The sequence below is a fragment of the Pongo pygmaeus genome, chromosome 6 (genome assembly GCF_028885625.2).
Source record: "Pongo pygmaeus isolate AG05252 chromosome 6, NHGRI_mPonPyg2-v2.0_pri, whole genome shotgun sequence".
Lineage (NCBI taxonomy): Eukaryota > Metazoa > Chordata > Mammalia > Primates > Hominidae > Pongo > Pongo pygmaeus.
Genome location: NC_072379.2, coordinates 44,517,159 through 44,540,936, shown reverse-complemented (window position 1 = coordinate 44,540,936; position 23,778 = coordinate 44,517,159). Strand labels below are relative to the sequence as shown.

General features: G+C 40.0%; 1 protein-coding gene across 2 annotated transcripts in view; it reads right to left on the bottom strand.

The window, feature by feature from the left end:
- GLI3 (GLI family zinc finger 3) overlaps positions 1 to 23,778 on the bottom strand; it is a 275,484-nt gene that overhangs the window by 73,709 nt on the left and 177,997 nt on the right. For both annotated transcript variants that reach the window (XM_054496220.2, XM_063667371.1), the window contains 3 exons: positions 13,311 to 13,516; positions 10,218 to 10,364; positions 4,865 to 5,066 (listed from right to left, as the gene is read on the bottom strand). In XM_054496220.2, coding sequence (XP_054352195.2) covers positions 4,865 to 5,066; positions 10,218 to 10,364; positions 13,311 to 13,516 — 555 coding nt within the window. The remainder of the gene's footprint in view (positions 1 to 4,864; positions 5,067 to 10,217; positions 10,365 to 13,310; positions 13,517 to 23,778) is intronic.

Below are 23,778 nucleotides of genomic sequence, written 5' to 3'. Positions count from 1 at the left end.
TGAGAATTTTAAAGACGTCAGTAATTTGGCACTGTATTTATCTGTTCCTCAATATGTTTCTCAATTCATGCGTGTGTTATTTCTCTGACATAAGCAAGGTGTTTACTAAGCACAGAGCCAAGGAGCTATGGAGGCCGAGCTGACTTCCACCCTGCCTCAGGCAGCATCAGCGGACCTGCCAGATGCCCCCTTTCTCCAGGGTCCTAGTGTCAGAGAGGGCTGATGATCCACGAAACAGAAAGCACAACTTGCCCTCTCATCATCAGGCTGAGCTCATCAGTGTTGGCGACAGAAAAACATTGCACTGTTTTGTGAAGCTGGAGATCTTGGCACTCAAGAGGGGTGATGTGCAAAATGGGAATGTCATTTTCACTGAGATCTCTTTCCTGGTCACACCAGAATTAAAACCACTAAGAATATAAAACCACTTTCATTGTAGCCATTAAATAGAAAGTGAGAAAGTGATACCCAGTGGGTTAGAAATGATTGGAGTACTCATTTCTTCATCCCATTTACATTTGCCGGAAGACTACAGAAGAAGGGTGTCAGTTTAAACATCTTCTCTTCCAGTGGTCGCTCAATTTCCTAGGGAGAAGGTTTAAGCAAAGGTAAACTATTTTAACCTACTGTGATTCACTGGCTATTTACAACGTTAGCCTTAACTATGTAGAGTGGGGGTTACTGGCTGTATTTGATAAATATAAATTATCGAGTCTTAGATGGGGAGTCTTCCAGGTGAGGGAGAAGGCACAACTTCTTGAAACATGCAATATTTTATAACATACTTTTCAATGTGCATGGAGTTATTTTTGAAAGCTATTTTAATTATGAGATTTTAAAAGACTTGTCAGGTACGTCTAGACAATGCATTTTAAAAAATCTGACATAATCAAATACTGTTATAATATGCCAATGGGCTTTTGTGAATAAATATTAGTTTTATATGGTATTTTTACAGTAGTCTAGATTATTAAGTAAATATATAAACAAAAGAACCACACACAAACTTAAAATAGACATTTACTTTTTTAACCCTTTATTTTCTATTCACCCCTCTGTCTCTGTATCTATCAATCTCCGGCCATGTAATAATATAACACTCATACAGATTGCAATTTCCAGAAAACCAGAATTATTCATCCACCATGTAGAAACTTACTTTAATAAGGGGATGATGAGAATTCTAATTACTCATGAGAGAGCTCCTTAATTTATTTACTCAAGAAATATTTACTGAATGGCATCAATATGAGAGAATGCAGGTGTCACAGGGTGGGAACAAGAGGTACACAGTGATTGGCTTTTTGGTGCTTGTGTTCTATTGGAGAGAAATGGATAGCAGACTACTAAAGGAGAAAGAAAATATGGAAACGTCAAATAGTGGTAAATGCTATTACAGGCATCTTTAACCGCATTTGCACTAGGGCATAGATGTGAAGGAGACAGCTATGGCATTTCTTAGAAACTGAATGAGTATCTTTAAACATTTAATGACATGTTTAGAAACGTAAACATCATTACTGATGCACTGCCAATACCAACAGCAAATAAGGTATTAGAAAACACGTAAGTGTGAAAGTCAAGTGTGTTTAGAGTAAATTAACAAGCAGGAAACTGGAGTGCTAGTGCTGATGCCCACTAGGCACGGAACTTTGCTAAATTCATCTTGCAAAGACCCACTGGGCTTATGTGTAAAACAAGAATAAGGCCAGGTGTGGTGGCTCACACCTGTAATCTTAACACTTTGGGAGGCCAAGGCGGGTAGATTGCCTGAGTTCAGGAGTTCGAGACCAGGCTGGCCAACATAGTGAAACCCCGTCTCTACTAAAAATACAAAAATTAGCTGGGCACAGTGGTGGGCCACTATAATCCCAGCTACTCGGGAGGCTGAGGCAGAAGAATCGCTCGAACCTGGTGGGGAGAGGTTATAGTGAGCCGAGATCGTGCCACTTCACTCCAGCCTGGGCAAAAGGGTGAAACTCTATCTCAGAAAAAAAAAAAAAAAAAGAATAACACCACTTGCTTTGCCAAATAGCTGTGACGTGAGAACGGTGAGAGAGCCTGAGCCTTGTGCCTGCCCTGTTAGTCAGCATGTCGCAGAGGCTAAACACACCTGAAGTCGACTTTCTCTCCTGTATCTTTCGCTGTTGAGAAAGTTAGTTACCTTTTCTAGATGTCTCCTTCCTTCTTTCCTTTCTCAGATCCTCTGGTGCTACCACTAACTGATTATTCCTGAAGTCAGTTTTTAGATCTCAGAAAATGAAACTTACAGCAGGAGTAAGCAAGGCACTAGCACTCCTCCAGCTAAAGAACTGGCAAGTGGTGCCAATGATAACAATTATTATCATCATTATATGGGAAGCTGATCTCATCTTGGGTTATCTGCATTACCTGCTCTGTGTGAGAATAGACATATAGTCCTAAAATACAGCAAATGTGTACTAAAGAGGGAGAGATGGCACTGAGAGAGAAAAGATGCAATTGAAAGTCTCAAAGGCAAGAAAGAAAATGAGGACACAATGGGCCCAGGCACCCAACTGTCACAGCCTCCAAGGATCTGACTGGTCTTTAAGTGAATCTCTTCTTCCATCTCTAATGATATAAAGAGGTGTGGTATAGCTCCTTGGAGACGAAATGGGCAATGATGATTTCAAGTCAGCAGATTGACAGTCTGTTAAGTACTGACACTAGCTTACCTGGGTGAAGATGAGGAGACCAGGAGACCGTAAGGACTAAGGAGGCTGGGGTAGGAATAAATAAAGATAGCATCATGACCATTTCTATACCATATTCTAATCTATGTCCTTTAGATGCTGTAAAAAGTCAAGAGACCTGGGCAGAGAGCAAGAGGAAAGAAAAAGTAAAGAGAAACAAGAGAAGTGAATGTTCATGAAGTGATTTTGTGTGTTATCTTTGTGACTACCACTGTGTGCCACATTTCTGCTACTTGGATGCTATGACTTTAGTCATGCCATGTAATAATTGCAGTAAAGTCACCTCCAGTCCACGTCAGTCTATGACCCAGGAATATTTGCCAGGAGTGCAGGAACAACCAGGCCAGGGTTCTGAGACTGGCATGCTTCCTCGGGGCCAGACTGGGATGGAGAGCAGTGTAGCACAGACAGCCATCACAGGATGGCTCCTCTCCTGGATGAACCATCCCAGCTCAGCTCCCCCTGAAACTTCACCCTAGGTAGGAATCTCATCCTGCCATTGCAGATCCACACCAGCGTTAGTAAAATGTGCCTTCTTCCTGTATAGAGGGTGTCTTATCTGTAGTTTACAGATGTGAAGACTAAACTTCAAAGAGCTGAGAGGTAAGTTAGGTTTGCATAGCTGGTTGGTGGCAAAGCTGGAATCTGACCATAGACATATCCAACTCTAAAGCCTATATTTGTGACTACAGTGGTTAATCTGGAAAGTGCCCCAGGACCCCTCCCTGTGCACTGACTGCTATCACAGTTGCTTACAGCTCTCCACGTTTCCACGCTTCAGTGACCATATGAAAAGAACAAAGAAAAGCAGCAGAAAATGACATCATATTAAAATTAGGATCTACCACATTTAAATATTAACTTGCCTACTGAAGAACATTGCTAATAATTGAACAAGAATTAAAACTGTAATGGACAACATTACGGAAAGACAACAGTATTCATTATTTTTACTAAATGCGGGTATTTTGCTACTGCAGACACTTTTTTTTCTGAACTGACGAAGTTTCCCTAATTGTATATCTACCATGGAAGACTTATCAATGAACAACTAATGCTACCGCTCATTAATAGAAACAAACAAAACCTCACTTATTAAAACCAAGGCTAGTGAAAACATCCGTTAGTATGTACTTTTCAAGCAAGGAATTATTCACAATTAACAAAACTACAATTCAAAAAGATTGCTAGTAAATGAATTCTTAAATTATTGGCAAAAAATTTAGGGGAAATGAGAGCTAAACTTTATAACCAGGATTGTTAAATTAATTAATTAGAGTACTATCTAATTCTATGTCTCAACCATTTGTGAGCTGGCTTAGTTCAAACAATAAATGATCAGGTAATTCACCTAAAATTCATATGTTGGCTTACTTTTATTCCCTACTTAGTGACATCAGTCCAAGTTGATCATTAGCAGTAAGAAATATTTTATGTTAATCATGTTTACAAAAGTCTGTGCTTGTACCTTCACGTGCAAAAACAGACATGAGGTGCTTCATGGAAGGAAGTGTCAAAACACTTTCTGTCAAGCAAGGAATCATCCATGGTTAACAAAGGTGTATGGTCAAAATAGGGATCTTTCAGATTAAGCTAAAAAGACTTAATGGAAAAACAAAGAAATATTCTTTTGCCAGATTTCCTCTGATAACTATGTTTCCAATGTCATCTGCACTTATTTTCCATCAGACAAAAAGTCCCGCTGTTTCTCTCTCCCTCCCAATGGACTCCTTTCTCTTCAGAGTTGTAGGATAAGACTTCTGCCATGACTGGTCTTTTTGTTTCTGTTCATGTTCTGTACATGTGTCATACAACCAGGTATGAAGTCAGTTTTCCTCTAGAGAACAATTATTACAAGGAAAAGACTAGATAAAAAGATTTGCCATACTTACTGTCTCTACGAAGTGGATTTCATCATAACTCAATAACTGCTATTTCTATATAGGGGCTATTGACTAATGTCTGCAAGCACAAAATAACTGGTTTTACAATTCATTGTGATATTTGACCTGCCTCTTGGTATTGGCACAGCATCATGTGGTTTTATTCTTCCTCATAGGCAGTTGGTACTGAAAATGCATCACTACAGGTGCAAACAAGTGCTGACATTACATTTAAAAAACACATAATGGATTCAGGAAAATACATACCTGATTGCACTTGCAGATAAGTGACCATAGGAGCCACTTGCTGAAGAGCTGCTACGGGAATTATTGAGAATCGTGACCAAGGAGTTGGGAGACGTCCTTATCATGGTCTGAAGGTCAAAACTATGATCGGACAGTGGTGATATGGACAGTGTACGTTTTCGGCTCGGCCTGGCTGACAGCCTGGGGCTAGGGAATCTGGTGCCTGTTATATAAACAAAAAAGAATCTAATTACCTGCAGTTGGAGTCTATACCGGCTATTTATTGCTACTTGCCTATGTGGAAGAAGTGAAGGATAAGAAGCTGGCAACTTGCGGTGACAAGCACCTCTCCTCCCCCATGTGATCTACTAGCTACAATTGAGGAAATTAGGGAGAAATATTTATCTTCCAGGGGCTTACCTCAGGGGAGCTCTGTTTATTAATGTGCAGGGAAAATGATAAATTGCTAAACAAAAGGGAGAGACTTTTATGTGTTATCCCTTTCATTTCTAGTGATTTATGAATCTGACGGCTGCTTAGATATTCCCATCATTAATTCACCACAAGCGACAAAGACAGTGGTTCCCACAATGGCAACATACCACACTCCCCACCCCAACACACACCATTTTAAGTCATGAGCCAAAGGAAGAAAATGAATTAAAGTATCCTAAGATTAAAAATTCAGCTCAGTTATACCCTCAGTGCCCAGTGATTTCTAGAGTTACCTGCTCTATGGTATACTTAAAGCATTACTAAAGGTAACTTCTACATAATTACCCTGAATCAGTGCTTCTCAATTGAGAGTAATTTTGCCCCCCAAGGGACACCTGACAACATCTGAAGACATTCTGGTTTTCAGGACTCAGCAGATGCTACTGGAATCTAGAGGGCAGAGTCTAAGGATGCTGCAGAACATCCTATAATGTTCAGGGTCACCCTCCCCACAATGAAGAATTATCTGGCCCAAATATCTCCGAGGTTGAGGACCTCTGCCTTACATTCCCCATATAAGAGGATAAATCCCAAGAAACATTTAAAAGCTGGGGATGTTGCTTGTTTACAGATTTTCCAAGGCGGAGGAGAAATCCTTGCGAGCATGATAACGAGGTACAATGAGCCTATAGGGCATTTTAATTCTTCTCTGGACCTTGCTTCTCCAGTCAGATCCAATAAAGGGTAATACATTTATTAGAATTTTTAACCTTCAAGAAGATTCCACTGATGGAGTCTTAATCTGGAGTCCAAATCTGGAGGTGAGTATCTCAAACTTAAATGCATGCCAACTTAATACAATGGTTTCTTCCTGAAGAGTTCAAAATTAAATGCCAATTTGCATTCAAATTTGGTAGATATTAGAGATGTGAGCTTCAAGACACAGAGATGAATGTGGCCCACAGGTCCATTCTGCCTTTTTGAAGGTCACATTTACATTACAGAGTCATCAAACTAAAGTTTAATGAAAGAATGAGAACATAATCTCACCAGGTAGCAGGCAAACAAAACATGATTAGTTTTAAGTAAAATGAAGAGTTTCTAACACCTCATAGAAGGAGTATACCAGTTTATAGGAACATGGCAATTTTGCGGTACCCAGAAAAACTGAAGTAGAAGGTAATCTTCCTTTATTAAAAAAAAATGTCCAGGCTCTTGGTCTCCAGAAAATTCTTTGGGAATATTTTATTCAATAGAGATGGTTCTTGATACAAGATAACAATCCAACATGCTTAGAGATAATTTAATTAAATGGGATAGATGAATATGAATGACTTTATTGTCAATACTATAGAAATAATGAAAAAAAATCCACAAACTGAAATTTAGTAAGTTAGTGTCATCCACGTATAAAACTTAAAAACCAACTTTAATGATAAATGTGGTACCTACTCAAATTTTTCTTTCAGGCACAACTAAAACGAGTTCCTTCATTTAGAATAGTTTCATTACCAGCCTGATTTAGAGCATGTTAGTACAAAATAGCAATCCCAATGATGTACTTTTTTTTTTTTGAGATGTAGTCTCACTCTGTTGCCAGGCTGGAGTGCAGTGGCACGATCTCGGCTCACTGAAACTCTGTCTCCCGAGTTCAAGCAATTCTTCTGCCTTAGCCTCCCGAGTAGCTGGGACTACAGGCACACACCACCACACCCGGATAATTTTTTTATTTTTAGCAGAGACTGGGGTTTCACCATGTTGGCCAGGATGGTCTCGATTGCTTGACCTCGTGATTCGCCCGTCTCGGCCTCCCAAAGTGCTGGGATTACAGAGGTGAGCCACTGCGCCCAGCCTGTGCATATTATTAAGGCATTTAAATCAGCATCTTACTTTTATAATGGCATCTGCCTTATTAAGCACAACTCCTTCACATTTACTCACCATGAGAGGCTAATTTCATCATGGAAGTTTTCCAATGAGGAAATACATGTCACGTCCAAGTAACTCCAAGGACAAACCAGATTTGTTATCAACTTCCATATAATCCTGGACAATAATTGCCCTTCTCAATGGTACTCAGTGATCACTGGCAAAGTTAGAAGTGACAGCATATGCTAGACAAGATGTGGATATATCCCTAGAAAATCTCTAATATTTTAGATCACTAATTGTGATGCAAAAGGAAGAAGCCCATTTGATGCTCTCAAACCCCAGGAGCCTTAGATCCCTCTCACATCCTCCAAAGAGGGTGAGGGGCCTCTCAAGACCTTTTCACCCTTTCCATGAAACCCTTTGGCTTGCTCACAGCCTGGCTGGAACCTTTCCTCTCTGTGTTTTTCCCTCCAAGACTGGCTCTTATTTAAGTCTATTTCCACCAATATAAATAGTGGTCTTCAGGGGCCCTCATCTCTAGAATGTTCCTTATAGGGAGTATTTGTTCTCATCTTTTAAGGTCACTCCAACTCTGAGAGGTAGAATTGGGACCATAACAGACTAGTTTATCCTAACAAGCTACATATAAACACTCTGTCCTACATCTTGCTGAAACCTAGATATGCCCACTATTTAAAAGTCAGGTGCTTACCTGAACCCAGTTTATTGAGGGTTGTGTTAATTAAGAAGTCCTAAATATCTGTAACAAGGGATCAGAGTGACCAGATAGATCCCAGGTTTCGCTCTACCACTGCAGATGGACAACCACTATAAAAATTTAGGATTAATGTTTCACTTCTTTGTTGGAAAAAATCTCCTACGGTGGAAATTTCTGGGCAATCTTCTTACATTCTAACTAAATAACTATTAATAAATGCTACTTCAATTACTTTAGAGGGAAAGAATATAGTGCCTTAAGAACTTTCCAGCCCTTTAATATGTTCTTCCCAACTCCTTAATAAACAAGCAAAAGAAGAGAAAGTCAGCATTTGGGGACAGTGATTTGGGATACTCTGTTGAAGGGAGCTGCTAAAATACCAGGTAAGCATTTTCACAACAGCCAAAAGAGAAGTAGCCCAGTTCTTCACTGATCATACCACTTCCTTCTTAAATATAAGCCAGAGAATCCTTATTGTTCTAACATAGATATCTCCGATCTGGCTTTCTGTTAATTGTTTTGTTTCTCTATTCTAATAAGAAATTCTGACAAAGAAAAAGGAGGTTTATTTTTATGTGATGAATGATAGGACATCTAAATTCCTACTTAATGACAATCAATTTACCATATACTCAGGCAAATTAAAATTCCTTTAATTAGTTTTTACAAACTAAAAGGGTAGCTTCATCCTTTATTTAGATAAAAACCGCCACTGCCTGACTAAACACATTCTCATCAAATAGGGAAAGTAATGTGGGCTGACCTTCCAAGGATTCTCTCTTATTTTAATTCTTTATTTGCAGATTTTAAATAACTGATTTGCATAATAACACAACTTTTTTTTTTCAACAATCGCTAATTGAAATGTGGTTCTGATGAATCTGAAATGTAAGCTCTCTATGCTAAAAAGCCAAACAACAGAACCCCGGAAGAAGATGTAACACATTTCTTTTACTTTCCATGTAGTAACGAGCTTCCCAGTGGAAGCCAACAGAATCTTGTGTTCCAATGAAACACACAAAGGTAGTTCTTGGTGGTAAGCAGACTAAGGCCTGTAGAGTTTTTACCCCTGTGTGAAATAATCACCTTCTTTCTAGTCCAAGACCCAGGACTGAATAACTAGAGCTGACATATGCTCGCCCTCTGTCACAGAAGAATCCAAATAGATTGTAGATGGAAAAGTGTAAGTTAATTGCTGCTACTAGGAAAAACAAACAAAACGCTAAGCAAATGCCCTACTCAAAGTCGTACTGTTGTCCTATTCAAAGGTAGTGGCTTTTGCTGATGTATGACTTGGATGATGCTTTAGGTTCACTTCAGAGCGCCTTGCAAACGGATGTGTCCTTAAAGGAACTGAAGAGATGAGTGCTCTGGAATGCTCTGACAAGAGGTAATTATAGGCTTACTTGTCTATGCATCTACATAAGTGACCCACAAAAATCATTACACACCTAAGGGACCCCAAAATAAGTGATACAACATGCATCAAGTAATCTCACCTTATTCCACTGCTAGGTACTAAAAGTAGTCCTTTCTGATTTGGAAAAAGTTTTTATTTTTTCCAAATAAGCTATTTGGCAACTATTGATAACTTGATAACTATTCTGATCCTTTCATATATTCAGCAGCTACAAACGGTCTTAGTGGAATACAATTTTTTTAATGTAAAGAAAACATATGGGGCAAACAATTATTTAAGGCAAAAATGTAAAACCTGTTAAAACAGGTATTTTTTAAAATTAATTTTTAAAGCATAAAATCCATGAAACCAAGGAGTGGGGAGGCAAAGTCCATCCATATAACAAATCCATTCCCCCTTATTTTGTTATCAAGACAATCACGACAGGAAAAAATTTTTTTGGTTTGGGAAGACAGGGTCTCACTCTGTCACCCAGCCAGGCTGGAGTGCAGTGGTGTGACCAAGACTCACTGCAACACCGACCTCTTGGGCTCAAGTGATCCTTCAGCCTCAGCCTCCTGAGTAGCAGGGACTACAGGTACATGCCACTACACCCAGCTAATTTTTAATTTTTTGTAGAGATGGATCTCGCTATGTCACCTGGGCTGGGATTTTTTTAACCAGCTAATATTTATATATCGCTGTCAATTACAATTGCCTGCATCTGTCAGTTCACTGGTATCCTTGAGCTAAACAGGGAGTCTCAGGATGACCAAATCTGTGGAAGCTTCTAGAAAACCAAGGGAACCAGAGCACCAGATAGTGGTGGTTCCACTTTCTCCTCCAGATCAAAAAGTTACGCAATCACCTAATCTTTGTATCTTCTCCTCTGTTTCATAAAGTTGCCTTTGCCATTTCCCAAGACTCTAGAAAACAGCCCCATCACTTACTATCCATAGCATGAAGATATTCCATGTGGATGGCCCCCGTGCCGGCGGTGGCAGCCGAGGGAATAATGTCTGCATAGGGGCTGCGCTGGCCAGTTAGCAGGGCCATCTGATGATAGTATTCTGCTGGGCTGACTCCTGCATGGGGCGCTAGGAGGAGACAAGAGATTTATGGTTACTAGTGAAAGAAGGTCAACTAGAAGTTTCTCTTGAGGCATCTCAGAGTCCATTACACAACCCACATCAGCAATTCCTTTTATGGCTTATTAGAGTAAAGCTCCTTTAACTCAAATTGTGCTCTTACTTCCATTAAACATCTTTTATCTGAAAATAAAACTGAAGGAAAGGAATAGAAAAAAGTGAAATGCATTACTAAGTTTTTGTTGTTGGTCTAAGAAATTATCAACAAATCAGAATGATTAAAATGTATATATGTACATAACCACATTTGCCTCCCGAAATAAAATCATTTTTATATCAAATCGCTGTATGTTTGCATTTCTTACAATAGTAGACAACTTAGAAGACTATGATATCTTTCCAGACATACTTAAAATACTTTTCTAAGCTTTCTGACAAGCGTGTCTGAGTTAACTCTCACTCACATGAAAAGTCAGGGTTTACCAGTATGAAAAAAGGCAGCACAGCTTTAATAACACAACTGAATGATAAGCTACAATTTTACATTCCATAATTTAAAAGCTCTCTTTTCCTTTTCTTCATTACAAAATCAAAAAGAAAATATACCTATCAATCTGGAGCAATTTACTGCCAAGACTCAGCTTTCTAACAGGATAATAATCGGTTTCCACCTGCCAATTTTCGTGCAAAAGCAGCAAGGCATTGTAGCAGTTCTGAGGGTGGCCTCCAGACTCATAGAGATCTGGATTTAAACTGGCTCCATGAGGTCATCAGGAGCAAAAATTAAATTATGTATGTAGCACGCTCAGCACATAGCATTCAATCAATAAAAGTTTTACAATTATTATCTAGAAATACCAGCACTCTAGCGATAGGTTTGTGGGTATTTTATATTTGTTTCATATACTTTTTATCCATGATACATGGTAAAGATAGAGATTTAAGGAAAAAAACTTTAGGCCACAAGGGAAATATTCATCATGTTACTTTATTTGATTATAGTAACTGGATTCTTGAGAGGCAAGAAAAGGAAGGCAAATCAACCAAAGAATGTGATATATATACTCATCATAAATGCTACACAAAGCAGATGATAAGAGTGCTTTCAGTAGTTTAACTAGTGGTATGACTTTCCACTAGCCCGAATAAATTTCTGCAGGCCAGGCATAATTCCAAGTCCATTGTCAGCTAGCCTCCCTCTCTCCCTCAGTCTGTTCTCCTTGTTAGTCATTTCCACCAACTCCCAAGTACTTGAAGGAGATGATTCTCCAGTTCTTCAAGTGCAAAATAAAATCTGAAGCAGAAAATCTAATTCATATTTGGTTTTTATTTTTAAAATGTGAATCTTGGCCAGGCACAGTGGCTCATGCCTGTAATCCTAGCACTTTGGGAGGTAGAGGTGGGTAGATCGCTTGAGCTCAGGAGTTTGAGACCAGCATGGGCAACATGGCGAAACGCTGTCTCTACAAAAAATATAAAAATTAGCTAGGCGTGGTGGTGCGCACCAGTGGTCCTAGCTACTTAGGGGGCTGAGGCAGGTAGATGACTTGAACCCAGGAGGTCCAGGGTACAGTGAGCTGAGATTGCACCAAGGCACTCCAGCCTAGGGAACAAAGTGAGACCCTTTCTCAAAATAAAATAAAATGTTAATCCTGCCCAAAGGGCAAAACTTATTCTTTAGCTACCTATATTACTATTATTAACCAGTAAATTCACTGCACTGAATCAAAAAAAAAAGTGGCTGGTACTGAAGGAAAGCTATTTCTGAAAACCCAAGTGAGTGGATGTTTCCTGAGACACTTCATGCAGCTTCTCACCATGCACACCCAGCCTCAGGAAGGCGTCTACCTAGAGAATGTGGATAGGGCATGGAAGTCACATCAAGCACTGCTCAGTGAAATGAAATGCCTGGTGTTTCTCTGATGTGGTACAGGCAGTGGTGACTTGCGATCTCTTGCAAAGAATTCAGAGCCTGCTACCTGTAATTAACAGGTGATGCAATTCTGGACCTTGATTCAGATTCCAGTGATTATTGGGCAAGTGAATTCCTATGTGTGCATGATATGGAAAATACTTTTCCTGAATCAAAGGACCAGTTTATAAGTTGACACCAGGAGAATACACAGCTCCAATTAAGAAGAGTGTGAAAAGTAATGGGGGGACTAATAGAACCAACAGGAATTCGATCCTTGAGAGCCTAAAATGAGCACCAAATATGAGAAAGTCTAAGCTCATTTCCTTTCCCAGTACATTCTTCTTCTGGTTTTCATGTGGCATGGTCAAGGACAGAAAGCAACAGCCCTGGACCATGATGTTTTCTAAGACCTTGACACTCAGAGTGTGGTCCAGGCACCAACAGCACTGACATCATCAGCTTTTGAGAAGCACAGAATCTCAGGCCCCACCTGATCCCACCTGATGCAGAATCGCCTTTTATCAGGCTCCCCGGTGATTCATAGGCACACTAGAGTTTGGGAAGCCCTCCTCCAACAGACACATCTGTATAAATGTGCTTCTCAGACACACAGAACAAAAAAGTGTTCATCAAAAGGTGAGTAAAACACTCATGTTACACATGCATGTGTGTGAATGGCTACAGGACCAGTCTAATCATTTGTGAAGCAGCAGAACAGAACCCTAGTTACCAGCAGGGATTTGGGACTCAGAAACATTTGCAATGAATTCCACCTCTGCCCCTTACCAGCCATGGGACTGACTGCGCTGCAAGTAAACCCCACTGCCCACTGCTATTCTGACCTGAAAATGGAGATAATAACACCACTACCAATGAGGTGTTACAACACTGAAACACAATCATGCATGTAAGGCACAGAGTACAGCGCCTGGCACATGGGAAACACTCACTAAACATCAGGTCTACTTTATACATGTCCCGAGTGAGGAGCGGGGAGGAGGCTGCATGATCTGCAGAAGCAGAATCCATCCTGAACTTACCATCTGTAGGGCTCAGCCCACGGGTTGCTGAGATCATGGAGAGCGACGGGCTGCTGTGCAAGGAGCGGATATAGTCCATGTAGGGATTAATGTAGGGATGTGGAGGGCTGAAGGGAGACTCGGAAGCAGCAGCGGGGTTCCGGTGTGGGGAGATCCTAATGAAGGGCAGGTCCGGATACGTAGGGCTACTAGATAAGGCAGAAGTCCTGGGTACAAAGAAAACCAGACACAAGGGGTATTCATGAGACAAATATCTCCACAGGCAGAGGCTGTCTGTGAAAGAAAATAAGTAAGATTTTAAGTGAATTCAAAGGAGCCTTGTGGAAAAAATTGCAGGCAAATACATTTTAGTACTATTATCTTAAAATCAACATGATACAAAGCAGGCAGAACATCGCTATGCAATCCTTTGGGAAAATAAATTGATTTCTGAGAAACTTCATTGCACTCCAAAACAGTAAAATAAAGGTCAGCCTATGGCTCCTTCCATGAGAAGAAATTCTAAATAACAGGCAACTGGGCTTAAAGTGGTTGCTACAATTGTATTTTCCACTTGACCCAAATATTAATGTCACCATTTAAAACTTACCTCTTACTAGCATGGTGTTGCATAAAAATAAGAAGGAAAAGAAAAGAAAAGACAACGAAAAGAAAAAAGAAAGGGAAAGAAAAGAGCATAACAGAACAGAATGAAAGAATACAATCCCAAATTTGTCTGGTCTAGAAGCCTGATCATGCACATGGCAGAGCTGCCCGTAAGGAAGAAGACCCATTGCAAAAGTCTGCTTAGAAACGGGAAATCGGTCACTCTAAAGATCCAGGCACGTGTCTGTTTAACTTCCCAGGGCCTCGCAGTGGTAAGTAAAATGAGTTTTCTGGATCTGGGTGTGAGTGCTTGGAAGGCAACTCCTCATCTCTGTGCAGTAGCACCTGGAATCAGCTTTCTGCTCAAGCCCTTTTCCATGAGGCATCCTGATGAGCCACATTCAGTGAGCAGTAGTAACTAAGTGCTCCCGGGTTAGAAAGTTGGGGAAGAACGTGTTTTTGATCAAGCCCCTGCCTTGGTTATAATGAGCTAAGGTAGAATGTAGGTTAATAAATTTTGGTTAATAAAAATAAATTCTAAAACACACCTTGCTACCACGATATCCTGATCTGCTTCTGGAGAGAGATTCCTCAAAATCCCCTCACACCTGCTGCCCCACAGCCACAGCCATACCCTGAGACAGCCACTTCTAGAATGGCCAGTCTGCATAACCTCCTGGACCACCAAGTTCCTTCTCTAACGGAAAACATTTGGCATGGATAATCAGGGAACGGGCTCTGACAGGTTAAACAGTTGTGCTCCCCGCTTTTCCTCATTCACAGAGCGTGGGGCCATAGGAAGGGGAGGCCCTGATAGAGGGAGATCAACTGAGAACAGCAAATTCCTCTTCCACCACTGGCTTTAGGAGTGAAATGAAAGGGAGGGGGAAACACATTTTCTCCTTGCAAAGCAAATGCTCATGCACAGCCGGGCCCCCATCACCCTGTCAGAATATAATCTTGGTAAAAGCCAGCTCCACTAAGTGCACAGCGCAGGCACTGAAATAAATGAAATCAAAGATCAGATAATGAATTTTCTCTCAGTAGAAAATAAAAGAAGTTGAAATATGGTGGTGGGGGTGGATTTTCTCACTTTCTCCTTCTGACTCTTTTTTCATTTTGAACTAAAAAAAAATGAGGCTTTTTATTTGTTACTTAGATGCTACTTTGGGAAAGCAAAATAAAAATCCAAAGTTTTCTAAATTTACACATGGGAAGAGTAAGAAATTACCACCAGCAAATAGCTATTTCTTTTCAAAACAGCTTGAGGCTTTCATACCCAATCAGAAATTAGTAAAATGGCTTGTTTAAATAGAAATCAACATAACCTATTAGTCTTTTCTATTTTAGCTCTTTACTACAAAACAAGTTAGCTTTCTGTTCTTTGTTAACTCAGCCCCTAAGCTCCATTTAGACGTGTCTGTCATTGGTTAAATCTTACACCCTATTTAGATGTGTTTGCTACCTTAGAAGGTACAGGGGATGCTCTAATTCATTCATTTATTCTTCACAAGAAAGGACAAGCAATCCTTCCAATCTGATTCTAAACACAAACTTGTTTATAGATTTCCACTGAGAGACTGGTGCCACCGAATGCAGAAGAGCTGTTTCAAGAAAGCCATGAGATGATGCCTCCTGGGCCAGCTTTTGCGATCCAGGAATAACTTGGTCTGAGCAACATGAACTAAACATCAGGGTGGGCAGTGACATTTCTTACTGGCTTTTCTTGATTTACCCAAAGATTGAAACCTATTATTTCTCCAAAACTCCAGAGTTGAGAAGAGTAGTAAGAATATCCCTAGAGGTCCAAATTCTATTTTGGAGAATTATGCACAGGAAAACTAATCAGCATCTAGAAAAACACAGAAATTATAGAGGCCAGGCTAGGGTGGTCATCAATCCCAAAGAAAGCCTAGGAAGCTGTTTTCTCTTCACAAAAGTCTATCAAGTCTGATGTCCCTGTCACTGCTTCACTTGGATTCAAGCCTTTCCCACCAGGACACTGAAGGTACCTACTAAACCAGCTTCCCACGAGTGAGGCTCCAAGACCTGGTCATATCTTCTCTGGCAGGAGCACTGGGCTCTACGGTCCTTTTACACACTGCTAAGAAGCAACAGTGGAAAGGAGGGTTCCTCCAGGATTTGAAGATAAAGATACAGGTGCATCAGGCAGTCATAAGGGGGTGATCAGGAACTCTAGAATCAGATACATCCAAGCAGTGGGACTCAATGTGAGTGGACCTCAGCCTTGATAGTCACCTTCTCCTCTTCCTTAAAGGTCCAGTGGGGAAGATAACCTTGTGGGAGTCTTAGGAAGTGGACATGAGTAAAGTCTCACGTACTGAGCCTAGTATATACTGAATGCTCAACACATACACACACACATATATATACAAATATGCACATACATCCATATGTAAAATCATATGTGACATATACATCACATACTGTGCTAACATATTCCACCCGTAATACACATATACAGAAACATATTTATATACACATGTGTATATGTACACAGATATATGCACACATATAAACATATATACATGCATAGTAGGGGTAGCAAATGCAACATACTGTGTGATTTCAAATATTGAAATATTAAAACATTCTTTTTGTTAACAGACTTTGTTCAGAGCAATTTAAATTCATAGCAAAATTGAGCTGTAGTACAGAGATTTCCCATATACCCACTGCCTCTACATATAAATAGCCTCCTGCCATTATCAACATCTTCTACCAGAGTGGTGCATTTGTTACGAGTGATGAGCCTACACTCACACATCATCGTCACCCGAAGTCCATAGCTTAGGGTTCACTCTTGGTGTTATCCTTTCTGTGGGTTTGGGCAAATGTATCTACCATTACAGTATCATACAGAGCAGTCTCACTGCCTTAAAAATCCTCTTTCACCAATTCTTCCCTTCTTCCTTTTCCCAGCCCCCAACCCCAGGAAACCACTGATCTTTTTGCCCTCGCCATAGTTTTCCCTTTTCCAGAATGTCATACAGTACGTAGACTTTCCAGATGGGCCTCTTCTACTTCATAATATGCATTTAAGTTTCCTCCATATCTTTTCAAAGTTCATTTCCTTTTAGCACTGAATAATATTCCATTGTATGGAATAGCTTATTTATTCATTCACTTACTGAAGGAAAACTTGGTTATTTCGACGTTTTTGCAATTATGAATAAAGCTGCTATAAACATCTGTGAGCAGGTTTTTTGTGTGCAAGAATCCCCTTTCCAAAGCAAATCTGATCACACCAGTCGGCTTTGCTCCTCTCCCTGACAGCACCTTGGAGGCACCTCCTTGGATTTTCCAGGACCTCCCTTAGTAAAATCATAAAGTCACATGAGGTGGTTAAGAAAATGAAGTCAGTAATTAAATCCAAGGGTTTTGAAGGAATGGGATTTGAAGGTTTCTTCACTTATTCCGTCACTCAAGCATCAGTTTCCTTATACACAAAATTGGAACAATCACAGCTCCCTCCAGGAGCCGCCGTGAGGGCTGAAATCCTGTGTGTAAAGGTAGGAACACAGTGCCTAAGTGCTGTGGTTGTCGATGTTCTTGCAGAACCAGCCAACAATACTTCTTTTCTTCTGATTCTAAACTCAGAAAAAAAAAAAAAAAAGTCCAAATGGCGATTTGTTCCCTAGCAGAGCAGTTCCCTAGCGGAGCAGTGGCTGGTATTCAGTTTCTCATTAAAATTTGGTCACTTATTAATTGTTTCCACATTAGTCTCTCGTGAGCTGGGTTAGCATATTTCTCTAGCACTAAAGTGTGACAAAAATGAGTTTCTAAGCAAACAAAGCTGAGCATCCAAACTTGAACTACCATAGCCAAACAGTCTCCTGACATGTAAATAGTCTTTAAATAAAGGTGTTTTTAACCTTACCTAACAGAGCCACCTTCAAATTCTTGGCAGCTAGATCATTTGTCAGTTATTGTGGCTTTGTTTTTTGTTTTCGAGACAGAGTTTTGGTCTTGTTGCCCAGGCTGGAGTGCAGTGGTGCAATCTCAGCTCACTGCAACCTCCGCCATCCAGGGTTCAAGCGATTCTCCTGTCTCAGCCTCCTGAGTAGCTGGGATTACAGGCATGTGCCACCATGCCCGGCTAAGTTTTTGTCTTTTTGGTAGACACAAGGTTTCACCATGTTGATTAGGCCGGTCTTGAACTCCTGATCTCAGATGATCCGCACGCCTCGGCCTCCCAAAGTGCTGGGATTACAGGCGTGAGCCACTGCTCCTGGCCCAATTATTGTGTTTTTAACTGGAAAGCAAATCTGGGAGAGAAGGTTAAGCTCCTTAAATTTATCAGGCAGAGGTGTGTTCACTGCTATGTGAGAGGCACTCAGGATTATGACCAGAGGAGGGCTGAATTCCACTGCAGGAAGAGGACAGGTGAGGTATGGAGAAGGCGGCCACAAAATTTCCCATAGAAATGACATATATTTTCCTACAAACTATCATCAACTTGGCCTGGTAAATATTTGTCGAGATTGTTAAAAATCTTCATTTGAAGATTAAAAGTAGTGCCAGGAAAAAAACTGTAGGTGTCTGCTTGATGCATATTTTTAGTAGATACACACAGAAATGAACTGAAGATCACCGCTTTCGGTCTTTGTGGCAGTCCATCTTCTCTCTGTCCTGGGACTGTCTGTGGCTCAGTCATTGGAGGGAGACACAAACCACGGAGGAAAGAACCAAAACAACAAACAAGCATTCTGAGAAAAACACTGAAATTCAGAACAGACATTCCATGCTATTTATGTTGCAGCAAAAGAGTATAGAAATATGCCTGTGGCCCTCCAAACTAAATCTGACAAACTGCTGTCTGGGCACCAGAGATTCTCAAACTGTAGAGGGTTGTTGGGACTACAGGGCACAGCTGGGAAGATGTGCCTCGCCCCGTTATCCGTGTGTCTTGGCTCCTGTATGCAAGGCCTCTGTGTCCACTCAGGGATAAGGCCCCTTATGCTGTTTCTACCCATCCGTCTTCCAAGACAGTGGAGACCTAATGAGTCGCTGGCATTTTGTTTCCATATTGCCCAGTGGAAACTGTTTGTTTGTGTAGGTAACTTGATTTCAGAATATTTTTTATGTGGTCATGAGAACAGATTACAATGAAAGAGTAGAAGATTCTTATCAGAGCATTTTTAACAGTATACCATGAGAAACTTAAAACATGTTGCAGAGAATAACTGGACTTCTGAGTTAGAATGAAATATTATTATATAATCTAATTCATTACTGCCTTTTCATCTATCTTATTAGGTTACTAAAATGCCAAGATTAAAATCACAGTATTTAATCACTTGCATTACCCATTATGAGAGCATTAAACAAGGTTTATATGCCAGATTATTACAATTTGCTTACACATTGCTTGGGATACTGGAAATGTACACATATCTCCTGCATCTCTACATGACTGCTCCAACTACTGGAAGACTGAAATATGTTGGTTTTTTACATAAGCTTATTTTTTGTTTTTTTTTAAATATAACAAGTAGACATCCTTCTTCATATTCAAGCAGTGGTCTAATAGAGAACAGAGGGTAGTTGTCTTTTTTAATGCATTTTTAACCAATTAATTAATTATTCAATAAACACCATTTTAATAAATCAAAATTTGTAAGAAAAAATTTGCTTTGCCCCAGTGCAGTGGCTCTTGCCTGTAATACCAGCACTTTGGGAGGCTGAAGCAGAAGGATCACTCAAGCCTAGGAGTTCAAGATCAATCTGAGCAACATGGGGAGACCCCATCTCTAGAAAAATAAAAATAAAAAAATTAGACTGGCATGGTGGCACACTCCTATAGTCCCAGTCCCAGCTACTCAGGAGGCTGAGGCAGGAGGATCACTTGAGCCTGGGAGGTTGAGGCTGCAGTGGGCCATGAGTGCACCACTGCACTCCAGCCTGGGCAAGAGAGTGAGACCTTGCCTCAAATATATGTATGTATACATATATATATATATGTTTTTCTTCCTTTCCATACACTAAAGAAAACAAATATCTAAAATGTTCAAGAGTAAAACAGTAGATACTGTCATAAATCTGCACAATCCTATACTTTTTTTTCCCTCTATGCAAGGTAAGCTTTCAGATAACCTCTGCCCTAGAAACACCACGTGACCCTGAGAGGTGCAGATGGTTATGGTGGTTACTTTCCATTTGCTCTTCCTCCTCTCCAAGGCCACAGCCTGTGTGGGGAATCTGGTCTTTAAGGTCTGAATCAGCTGGCTCGCCTTCCCTCCGGTTTTACTTAAGGGAAGCACGGCAGGAGTTGGCAGGAAGGGAAAACAAGTCCCCTCCTCCCTCTCCGCTAGCTGTGGCTCTGTGGTATGGCATTGCTCCCCCAAGGCCACTGTTCCTGGTGGGCGAGCCCTCCTCTGCTGCTCCAGCCCTCACTGAAACACTTTTTCATTCCAACTTCGACTGTATTAGGGGCTTTACTATTACTTGTTCGTCCCCTTAACCCTACCCACACCTCTGTACATACCCACTCCATCAGCCCCCAGGCCCCTAGTTGATAAAATGGTTCCATTTCCAATCCTATTTTCATCATCTTTGTAGCTGTGAAATACTTTTCCATGAATTCTTAATTGGCATATGGTTTTTACAAATTTACCATTTGGATTTTAATTTTTAAAAACTACATGTATAACCACACAGATGAAAATTTCAATGATCTCTTCATTGGATATACATTTGATATCATTTGGCTGTGTCTCTACCCAAATCTTATCTTGAATTCCCATGTGTTGTTGGGGGGAACGTGTGGGAGGTGGTTGAATCATGGAGGCGGGGCTGTTCTCCTGATGTTGAATGGGTCTCATGAGATCTGATGGTTTTGTAGAGGGGAGTTTCCCTGCACGGGCTCTCTTCTCTTGTCTGCCACCATGTGAGACGTGCCTTTCATCTTCCACCATGATTGTGGGGCTTCCCCAGCCACGTGGAACTGTAAGTCCATTAAACTTCTTTCTTTTGTAAATTGCCCAGTCTGGGGCATGTCTTTATCAGCAGCGTGAAAATGGACTAATACAACATTTTACTGAAAATCCATTCCTTAAGAATCCACTATGATTTCTGCACTTGGGAGAGATTTCAAGGAGCATGATACATGGTTGCATGGTCTCTTCTCTGAAAGAGCCTACAGTCATATGAGGCAAAAGGCTACACTCAAAAGAAGTGTGTATGAGTGGATGTGACCTAATGAGTGGCACAGCTGAAAAGCATTCACAGGAGGCTCCCAAAAGCATCTGAGTCATGAAAAATACGGACAATGAACCAGCACAAAAAGCAAATATGATTTGAATGAAAGTGGCCACTAAAGGTGAGGGCTAGAATATTGCTTAATGTATGCATTAATGCTAAGGTGATGAATATTTTCTTACATGGAGAATTCAAGGGCTAAGGCTGATTTTTTTTAAAGACAGAGAAGGGAAAAGAAATATTTGTTTTAATGACGAAACATTACTTCAAGAGATTTTTGTAAATAAGTTTATTGGCCGGGCAGAGTGGCTCGTGCCTGTAATCCCAGCACTTTGGGAGGCTGAGGCAGGTGGATCACCTGAGGTGTAGAGTTTGACACCAGCGTGACCAACATGGAGAAACCCCATCTCTACTAAAAATACAAAAAAAAATAAAAAATAAAAAATTAGCCGGGCATGGTGGCGTATGCCTGTAATCCCAGCTACTCGCGAGGCTGAGGCTGGAGAATCGCTTGAACCCAGGTGGCGGAGGTTGCAGTGAGCCGAGATCGCACCATTGCACTCCAGCCAGGGCAATAAGAGCGAAACTCCGTCTCAAAAAAAAAAAAAAGTTTCTTGTTCTGAGTATAAAAGGACTTCATACTCCATGAATGAAAAAGACAAGTGATTATTTAAAAAAAGAAATAGCCATTCACTCTATCCAAGCTAACCAATGTCAACATTTTAACATAGTTACTTCCAGCATTTTCTCAGGCATTATGCACTTCTTACATATTCAAAATAAAAATCACGTATTTTGAATTATACTTTATTTCTTAGTATGATAAGGTTTTTCTATTATCTTTTAACTAACTCTCCATAAACATCATTTATAGTGCAGTGCAAATTAAAACCAAAATGAGTTATCATTAAACATCCACTAGAGTGGCTAAAATTAAGAAGTCTGACAGTGACAAATGTTGATGAGGATTTAGGCCAACAGGAACTCTCAATGTGAACACAAGCTAGAACTACCTCTTTGGAAAACAGTCAGGCATTGGGTACTTGCACAAATTCTTACCATATAATCCAGCAATCCTTTTCCTTGGAATATATGAGACAATCACGTGTGCATATGTGCCGTATGTACTCAAAGAGTCATAGCAGCATTAGTTATCCACTTAAAAATTGGAAACAATCTAATATCTATCAACAGTAGAATGGACAAATAATTCATACAATGAAATAGTAAACAGCTATGAAAATGAACAAACTACAACATAAAAAATCTCACAAACATAATGATGGATAGAAGAAGCCCAGCACCCATAAAAAATAATGAAATAATTTCTTTTGAAACAACTCGGATGGAGCTAGAGGCCATTTTTCTAGGTGAAGTAACTCAGGAATGGAAAACCAAATACCGTATGTTCTCACTTATAACTGGGAGCTGAGCTATGGGTATATGCAAAGGCATACAGAGTGGTGTAATGAACTTTAGAGACTCAAAGACAGCAGGGGGCGAGGGGTCGGCGGGGGGAATAAAGGATAAAAAAACTACATATTGGGTACAATGTACACTACTGGTGTCACAGGTGCACTAAAATCTTAGACTTCACCACTATACAATTCATCCATGTAACCAAAAACCACTTGTACCCCAAAAGCTATTGAAACAAAAAATATGTAATAAAAAGCTGTAAAAATAAAAAATATGTGATAAATAATATGGGAAGTTCATCAGAAAAAAATTAAAATTAACTAAAAAAAGAAGAAACCTGGCACAAAAGAATATAATGTATGTTCCCATTTATATAAAGTTCATTAACAGGCAAAAGTCAACTTCAGTGTTAGGATAGTCAGGATAATGTTGACCTTCAGGTGGGTGGAGAGTATGGAAGAAGGGCTTCTGAGGTGTGGGGATGTTCTTTTTCTAGAACTGTTAAGTTAGAAGTTTTCACTCCATGATCATTCATCATCACTTACTGAGCTACATGTGTACATTTTGTGCACCTTTCTCTGTATTATTCATCAATAATTTTTTAAAAGGATACATGCCAAATACATCGAGATTTCCCACAGTGGTTTCAACCATTTCAATTAAATTCAGAAAATCTAATTGATATACATTCATCATCATTTACTGAGCTACATGTGTACATTTTGTGCACCTTTCTCTGTATTATTCATCAATAATTTTTTAAAAGGATACGTGCCAAATACATTGAGATTTCCCACAGTGGTTTCAACCATTCCAATTAAATTCAGAAAATCTAATTGATATACATTCATCATCATTTACTGAGCTACATGTGTACATTTTGTGCACCTTTCTCTGTATTATTCATCAATAATTTTTTAAAAGGATACGTGCCAAATACATTGAGATTTCCCACAGTGGTTTCAACCATTTCAATTAAATTCAGAAAATCAAATTGATATACATTTTTATTTTTCAAAACTTATAAAATATTGATGTTTTAAAAGGTAACATAAATAATAACATATTTACTGCCATAAAACAAAAATAGTCTAGCTGACACATTAGTCTAAATTCAAGGTAAGCTATGGAAGGTGGACATCTGTGTACTAACTTTGGAGGGGGCAGGGGCTACTGCTAGGCCAATCAAAGGAGCTTCTTGTGAAGAGAGAAGCCAAACAAATACATGTTAGTCATGTTCTTC